Source organism: Salvelinus sp. IW2-2015, unplaced genomic scaffold (assembly GCF_002910315.2).
Source record: "Salvelinus sp. IW2-2015 unplaced genomic scaffold, ASM291031v2 Un_scaffold4006, whole genome shotgun sequence".
In the NCBI taxonomy this organism is placed as follows: domain Eukaryota; kingdom Metazoa; phylum Chordata; class Actinopteri; order Salmoniformes; family Salmonidae; genus Salvelinus; species Salvelinus sp. IW2-2015.
The window spans coordinates 12,918-21,616 of NW_019945278.1; the positions used below are offsets into that span (position 1 = coordinate 12,918).

General features: G+C 43.9%; 1 protein-coding gene across 1 annotated transcript in view; it reads right to left on the bottom strand.

Annotated features, from left to right (window-relative positions):
• dnaaf5 (dynein axonemal assembly factor 5) overlaps nt 1–7,944 on the bottom strand; it is a 10,512-nt gene extending 2,568 nt beyond the window's left edge. Inside the window, 12 exon segments of the mRNA XM_024143444.2 lie at nt 3,383–3,560; nt 5,088–5,151; nt 5,154–5,179; nt 5,661–5,698; nt 5,700–5,759; nt 5,761–5,787; nt 6,773–6,957; nt 7,417–7,682; nt 7,684–7,706; nt 7,708–7,770; nt 7,772–7,902; nt 7,905–7,944. Coding sequence (XP_023999212.2) covers nt 3,383–3,560; nt 5,088–5,151; nt 5,154–5,179; nt 5,661–5,698; nt 5,700–5,759; nt 5,761–5,787; nt 6,773–6,957; nt 7,417–7,682; nt 7,684–7,706; nt 7,708–7,770; nt 7,772–7,902; nt 7,905–7,944 — 1,101 coding nt within the window.
• Between the last annotated feature and the right edge of the window lie 755 nt (nt 7,945–8,699).

Genomic DNA, 8,699 nt, shown 5'->3' on the forward strand with positions numbered 1-8,699 from the left:
AGATGCACTGCAGTACTTAATGCAGCTGGTGGCCACACCAGATACTGACTGTTACTTTTGATTTTGACTCCCCCTTTGTTCAGGGACACATTATTCCATTTATGTTAGTCACATGTCTGTGGAACTTGTTCAGTTTATGTCTCAGTTGTTGAATCTTGTTATGTTCATACAAATATTTACACATGTTAAGTTTGCTGAAAATTAAAGCAGTTGACAGTGAGAGGACATTTCTTTTTTTGCTGAGTTTATATCTATATCCGTCTGGATAGATCAGAGTCCGGAGACTGAGGTGGCTATGGGCCAGGGAAATAACGCTATCATCAAACATCTTCTTTTGTTCACTTAAACAGATTGAGTCTAATCCTGGACTTCAACAGCGATTCTCCAGTGAGATTGCTTTTTAGTCAAGGACTAGGCTTAATCTGTATCCAGGAAACTCAGTTCCTTTTGTAACCCCAGTTCTCTGATATTATGAGTGAGATATCTCACATATGGGATTGACCTGAATCTCAGAAGCTCAAAGAACCAATTGCACACGTTTGTTGGAGACAGACAGGTCGAGTGGCAAATGAGGTGAGCCCCTCCCCTCACGATAAGGAGCAACTCGCCCGCCCTCTAGTCATTTTCAAGCATTCCGAACTTCCTCACACTCTCACTCATAATATTAGAAAAACCGGGGTTACGAAAGTAACCTTGAGTTCTCTTTCAAAAATCCCACATAGTATCTCACATGTGGGATTTTGGCCAACTCCCGTATCGCAAGCATGCTCTCCGAAGCCAGGTAGTCTCAAAGGCCACGACACTGAGGACAATATGCACCAAAGAAGGTACAGTGATGTCTAGCTGGTAGAACCTCATAAAAGTATGAGAGGACACCCAACAAGCCACATCGCAAATCTCCTGTAAGGAGATGCCCTTGAACAGTTCCCAAGAGGTAAACATACCTCTGCTGGAGTGAGCCCTCAGACTCTCTGCAGGCTGTAAGCCCTTGCTATTATAGGCCAATATAATAGCTTCCACAATCCAATGTGATAACCGTTGACAAGAGAGGGGCCTCCCCTTGCAAGGAGGTGCCCAGGACACAAAGAGTTGGTCGCTTTTGTGCAAAGCTCTTGTTCTATCCAAGTATACACGTAATGCACGTACTGGACACAAATTATGGATATGCTCTTCTTCCGTAGAAGTGAAGGGTGGCGGGTGGAAAGCCAAGGTTGCTGACCTTAGGCATAAAGACGAGATTGGGCAACAAAGAAACCTTGGAAAAGCCCGGGGCAAACTGTAGACACGAATGGTAAGCTGATAGTGCATGCAGCTCACTCACTCACTTTGCGGACATAAAGGCGACCAGTAAAGTGGTCCTAAGGAGAGATACCTCATCTCAACGCTTTCCAGCGGCTCAAAAGGCTGCCGTGAAATAGCCAAAAGATGGAGCAAAGGCTTTGATATTGGAGGTAAGTGGACTGCCCCTTCATGAAACAATAACAAGGGGTGTTTTCCCACTGTTATTGTTAAAGCCTATATGACAGGCCGAGATAGCAGCTAGATAGACCTTAAAACTTCTTATGGCTGAGATCCCGTTAACGGGATCGACTTGACAACAGCCAGTGAAAGTGCAGAGCGCCAAATTCAAACAACAGAAATCTCATAATTAAAATTCCTCAAACATACAAGTATTATACACCATTTTAAAGATAAACTTGTTGTTAATCCCAACAATGGTTACCACCCTATAATATATTAATATCAATCCTCTACTTCTACATTCCTTATTTGCAAAAAGCTTTACACGAAAACATACCATCATTATATCTTCTATCTCTAGTCATAGAAAAACACACCATTTCCACCAAATATATATTCTTCTAATATATATGCAGAAAAGAGATAAAATAAAATCACTAAACCCTTTAGACTTACCAATGACACTCAATATTCAGTTACACCACATACTATGATTTTGTTCAGTAGTTCATATTATATTGCCAAAATATCTTCGATAGCGTATTTTTGCTTCTTAGCATTATTATGATTGCTTTCCAAATTCATTCTTTGTATTTTCATCACATCAATTTACAAAATACTCATAAAACAATTGATAATGATTACAAGTCTTATCATAAATTAAGATTTAGTACTTCTTCCTTTAATTTTCATACCGTCTGTTTGTCGATATCAAAATATATGCTTAACAGAAAAAGCCACACCATGCCAATAATCTTGATTTACAGCTGTTCCTCATAGGTACGCATGTAACACAATCTCATACCTATATTACCCTTCCATGTTGTGTATTTCAAACTAATTCAGTATTAGATGTATTCATTAGTGTATATTTGTTTTTTGTGTTTGTGTTATCATCTCATCTCTCTCTATATCTCTATTCAGGAAGCACTCCCAGAACTCCAGTTCCACCCAATAATGGGTTGTTTTTCATTAAAGTCCATAATTATGTCCAAATACCTCCTTTTTTCTTCTCTATCTATATCTCTAATATTCTATCTATCATCTCTATCTCATACATATTAATATCTAATATATATATATCTCTACTACTATCTATATTATCTATCTATCTATCTATATATATATTCTATATCTATATTTAGTCATAAATGTTAATAATTTTCTAATCCTGAGTATATGTCTCTAGATATAAGTATAATGATATCGCTCGTATGTCACTCGCTCTAGTCTCTCTGTGATCTATCTAGCAGTTTCGTCCAATCTCTACTCAATCTAGCGTGGTCTACGTTCTCCCCGGGCCACGGATGATAACCCGTGATATTGTACTATATGCTAGTATATCTGACCATCATATATACCTATATATCATGTAAGACCGTGCCGAAGACACTGTGAAGAAGAAGAGTACTTAATACCGTGAGCGAATAGAGCCTGCAGTACGCCGTACGTCGTGTGATGCTGCGAGGTGCTCCTGTGTATGGCATACCAGAATATTATGAATGCAAAAGTGAGAAGAGCCCATGCTACCAGAATCTGAGCTGAGAGGTGAGAGAGGCGTGACTAGCCTGCCAGAGCACAGTGACGTCGGCACCAGTCATCCAATCTCCCATATCGCGCCATACTAACTTAGAATGAACAGGTGGGGAAGCCTCCCTCGGAAAGTACGGCAAAAAACCATAACAAACCGTGAGACAGAGAAGGAAGAGATCTGTCACACCACTCGCAAAGAGGCACCACGGCATGGAAAAGGGGCCCCGCAGTCAGAGGCCAAGATCCAACGCAGGCCGTCGCAGTCTCTATTATAACCGCGCACGCAAGGACACGCCAGATCGGGAGGGTAAAATCGCTGCAGGTCGCTGGCAAAAAATCCGCGAACGAGGCCAGACGTCCGGACAACAGGAGAAGACCGCTCTCATACTGCCGCAGTCAAGCACCAAGATGAGAGAGCCGTCGCGCCGAGCATGCGGCGCCCGCCCTCGCTGCCCGGGGGAAGAGGAGAAGAAGGCTGCACCCTCAGCGGAGCCCCTGATGCCAGGCAAAGCTTCGGTACGAAGTCATGCGCCGGGTGATCGTGAGCGGGCTGCAACGGCCGTGAGCTGGAAGCGGGGACCCAAGCGAGACGTGAGAGAGTCCACCCGTGCACCCAATACCAGTAGGCCCGCGCCGTCCCAATAATGGATCACAGCCGACAGCGATCGAGACTATCCAGAGCCGGCCCCGCGTACAGGACAAGGGTGCCAGGGAGAAGGACCAAAAAACAGAGCAGGCCGGACCCAATCCGGAGCCAAGGAGCTGTGCAAACCGGAGTAAAGCAGACGCACCCCACGGTGAACTGCTATGGGGCAGGAGAGGAGCGGGAGAAGAAGGCCCAGAGGAAACGGCCGACGCAGACCCTAAAGCGAAAAGCAGTAAAATATAAAAAAGCCCTCACTCAAATCAGAACAGGCGTCGTGCTAGATAATACATATAGTTATGCCAGCAGCAAAAACCGGAGAAGAAGCCAAAGCCAAAGGGGAAACGGAGTGTGATGAGTGACAAGAGGGTCCGAGCCCAAGGGACAGGCGAGGGCAGTAGGGCATCGCCGAAGGCGCCACACACGGAGGGGCAAGCGCGGAAACCGTCCGGCGCTACGGAAGATGGAAGAAACTCGAAAGCGCAGGAAACCAACAACAGAACAAGCGGCACAAGCAGGCGAGCCGACGCGTAAGATGAGCAGTCGTGCTGCTGTCCGGGCAAACAAAAAGGCGCGAAACATAGAAAATGGAAAAAAGCAGCCAAAAGCAACATCGGGGACAGGCAGAACGGAAGAACACGGTGTGTGGCTGTGCCGTGCGCGTCGAAACGAACTAAACCGGCACCAACCAAAAACAGACATAAAAGCACGGAGCGAACAAAACAAAACCATGAGAACAGGCGAGCATGCGAGAAGAGCAAGAGAAGAAGAGAAAGCAGGGACCGACGCCACAACACGAGCGACGCGGACCAGACGCAAGAGGGCAGGGCGGCGAAACGGGGAAAGTCGACACATCCGCAAAGAAAAACTAGAAGGCCAGGCAAACACGGGACAGTATGCAAGTATGAGAAGGGCGGAAAGACGCCAAAACACCCAAGCGAACAAAGCAGGTACGAAACAGAACGCGGGTCCAATAAACGAGATGGAAGAATAGGCAACACTGAACCAAGATCGATGTAGCGAGTTGATGTGAACAGTGAAACAAGCAGCGGAAAGCAGTCAAAGAGAGAGACGGCTGGGAGTCGTTCTGGCCCGGGCCGGCGAAAAAGTCGGGCGGTGAGACAGCGACCGAACAAACCAAGCGGCAAACCGGTAAACCACTGGAACAAACAACAAGAGCGGGAAAAGAAAACTGTAGGTTGAGAAGAAGAGAACTAATGCGCCACAAGCAACACCCAACACCACCAAAAAGGAATGCGGTGAGTGCGACTGCACCCGGCTAAAAAAAGTGTGGGAGGTGAGGGTGGAAATGTCACATGTGCGGTGTGAAAGCCGTAACCAGTGTTTGGTTCATCGTTGCTGGTGTTGGTGTTGTGTTGATGGGTGTCGGGCTCAGGGTTTAGTCGATGGAGTTTCACATTACCTCCAGCAGGGTAGAGGTAGGTGGGGTCAGGAGGAAGTCTCCATCTTGTCCTTCAGGTCATCCTCATTCTCCTGCTCCCACAGAGCGCCTTCTGCCTCCACAGGTCAGCAGCTCGTTGACTGGAAGGAGAGAGAGACAAATATAATGATAATGCATGTCCATCCCTGCCACGGGACCCAGGATTCAAACCCACGCCATAACCACGCAATGTACAAACAACACAAAAGCCCAGCCTTGTTGGCTGCTACTATTCCCTATGTCACACCAAACCTACTGTATAAGTAGTATCTTACAGGAATCTGCACAAGCAAACCGGATACAGTATGTATGTATTTGTGGCTGCATATTTCCTAGGTCTGAGTGAGTAATGGGTGGTATCAAAAGCAGGTGGTTAAGGACTGGGTCAGTCTTTTGAATTAAAGGCAGTCAATTCAGGAAGTAAACTCAAATCACAATTCAAAATTGGAAAAACGGCATCTATTTTCAAGGAGTAGAGCTATTTATTTGGAAAGTTTAAAACAAATTGAAATTTTGAATTAAATCTCTTCCTGAATTGACTGCCTTCAATTGGAATTGAGCCCAGCCCTGTACAATAGGTACCTAATCTCTGGGATGTCATCGCTGAGGCTGCTCATAGTAGAGGGGGATGAGGTTGTGGAAGTAGGAGTATCTGTCTCGCAGGTGGAGCAGCCAGTCACACAACAACCACAGTCACAGCTTTTCTCACCTGGAAGAGAGAGAAGTGGGATGAAACAAAAAATAAATTCTTAAGTGAGGAAAACCCCTTGTATGGTACTGTAGTAACTAAGGGTTCTCAAAGTTTTTCACTCTCTGTGCCTCCCTTCCTGCCATTGGGGAACATCCCGAGCCCCCTGCGCACGCACCACGTCTATTTCTATGGACACAAGTACTGTTCATGACACAAACTGTTAACAACCCCCATGTTGTGTAGAAAATGTTGCAGCTTTAATGCTTATTTCCTACAATTCTACACATTTTGTCATGGGTGCAAAGAAAATGTTGCAGTTTTAAAGCAAATGTTCTTGCAATTCTAAACATTCTGCCATTGTCTAATGTGTATTCATGTGATATTTGAGTGACAAAAAAATTACAACAATTACTATGGGCTAAAAAAAGCGAAATTAAAAAATGTAGCTGACATGGGCTAGTTGATCTGGATATTTTCTGACAAGTTTATAAATAGCTCTAAGTTATGCAATGACTAACATGACAAGAGGAACCTGACGACGCACTACCCAATATATTAAAATGTACCTTGGCATTCTACTATTACAACTTTCAAGAGTAAGTTTAAAGCCGGGACGAGTACGTTTAAAAAAAATCTAAATATATAATATATATTTTTAATTGGGGGGGACCCCGCCAACCCTCACGTGCCCCACAGTTTGGGAACCACTGTAGTAACTGTTGGTGTAAAGAGAAAGCAGCCTTTATTAAATGTTGGATTGATTAGATTGATCAGTTTGTTATTTTTTGGTAAGACAAACATTATACCACATTTATCTAACAAGGAAAATAATAAGTAATATAGATTAACTCAGTAATAACAGAATTAGTCTAATCATTAACACTAAATGTCACTAGGAGTATTTGAGAATTATCTGCCAGATTTGACAGAATTAGTCTAATAATCTAATCATTAACACTGTCACTAGGAATAGTTGATCTTTATCTGATTTGACAGAGCCAACCTGTGGTGAGTCGTCAAACAGCCTCTGTGCCAGGTGAGAGAGCACATCGTCCACGTTCTTCCCCGTGCCGTACTGGATGACCGCTCCAGTGGCCTCGATGGTGGACACACGCACACGGGAATGCTGATGGGAGATGGTCTGCATCAGGGGCTTGACCAGGCTCTCTGCCTGCATGTGGAAATGTTCTGGGGATAGAGAGAGAAGCATTTCAAACAAGATGAATGCAAGGTGACTGTCACTTCATGCCACAGTATACATTAGGGTATGATTTCCTGAATCTTATCAATAGATTCAATGGTTATACATGTATTCAGAGAGACCATACATAGCTAGCTCTGTAGGGCATGCAAATTACAGAGAAACAAATTATTTTGTTATTGTCCCATTGTCTTTATTTCTATTAACTGAATTAATAATTCATATTTATATTAAAATGACAACCTGGTAGAGCGTTGGAGTGTGTACAAAATAACTTATAGCCACAAAAAACAACCACTCTGACACAGCTTGGTCAGGTGTCCATGCAATGTGCAACCATGGCAACCCTATAAGATAAACTTTAGCTAATACAGCTAGCTAGCCAACTAGTTAGCCTAATGTGTGGGCTAACAAGAATACACACAGTATATTCTCAACCATTTTACCTGGCACACTTTTTGCAAAATGAACAGTGCATTTGCAACTCTCCCTTTTGACGTCTGGGAAAGGGTCGACAATAGTTATCTGTAATATCTTCATCATATCGTCGAGGTAGGGAGCTAGGTGCCTGCCACACACCTCCACWGTGAGAGTCAGAACCTCCACCATGGACAGCCTAAGTTCCTCCGCGGGCTCCAGGATCTCTTTCCCGCCGAGCCGCTGCGTCAAAGCGGGCATGAGATAAGGCAACGAATCCTCCGGTTGAGGAACTCGAAAAAAAATCTCTCAGCATGTGTGATGGCAGTCTCTCTGCATCTTTCCATAGGATCTGACAGGCATTTCAGGAGCGACTTCAGCAGAACACGTGAAAACCTCCTGCAACACGCCGCTCGAAAGCCCTTTATCAATAGTTTCTCTTTTGATTGCTTCAAGCGCTCGTTTTCTTGTGGTTTTGCTGTCTTCGTTGAGACAGTTTAGATGTCGAGCAAGCGCCTCAGAACCTCAGAAGCAGCACGTTCTTCTCCGGCCGCCATAGTGTTGCCATTTTCACTGTTGCTATGCGATCCCGTTGAGACAAACATACTTGCTTTACGATAACTCTAATTCAAACCTTAAAACTTTATTGACAACTATCGCAGTTCATGCAATGCGGTTGAAATGAATTACATCTATGGAATAAAGATTTGACATAATGTATTTTTGTTACAGAGAGTCATTGATGTGTATGTTGACTAGCATGATGAAATAGATATATCATATAATATAAATAGTATCATTATAATATAACAATAAATATCTGTAGTTTAACAGAGTTGGAATATGGTGCTTTAATATCACATTCTTCTTTAGGTTAGGATTATGATATTTTATTAAGTCTGTCAGTAACAAACTTGGCAGAGCCCAATGATGGACTTTGTATCACAGCCTCATAACTAAGCCTCATAACTAAAGGGCAGAAAATTGTAATTTGGTGCTTTCTCTGCATGAGCAGGTCAGGAGCAGGTCAGGTCTGTCAGTGTCATCTGTCAGAGAACCTTTTCTCTGTCTGATACTGCTGAGAAAAACAAACAAACACCTGCCCTCTTCTTATGAACTGGTGTATTGAACATGACACGATGATGTGGAAATCCACATAAGGAACGCCCGGCACATAATTATTTTAACATTCAAATGAGTAAAAGGATTGTAAGCTTGTTGCTGGCCTCGTGAGTTGCTTTGCGGCTGAATAAAAAGTGACAGATTGACGTCATTGAGACAGACGCAGAGCGGCGCCCAGCGAAAGAAGCAA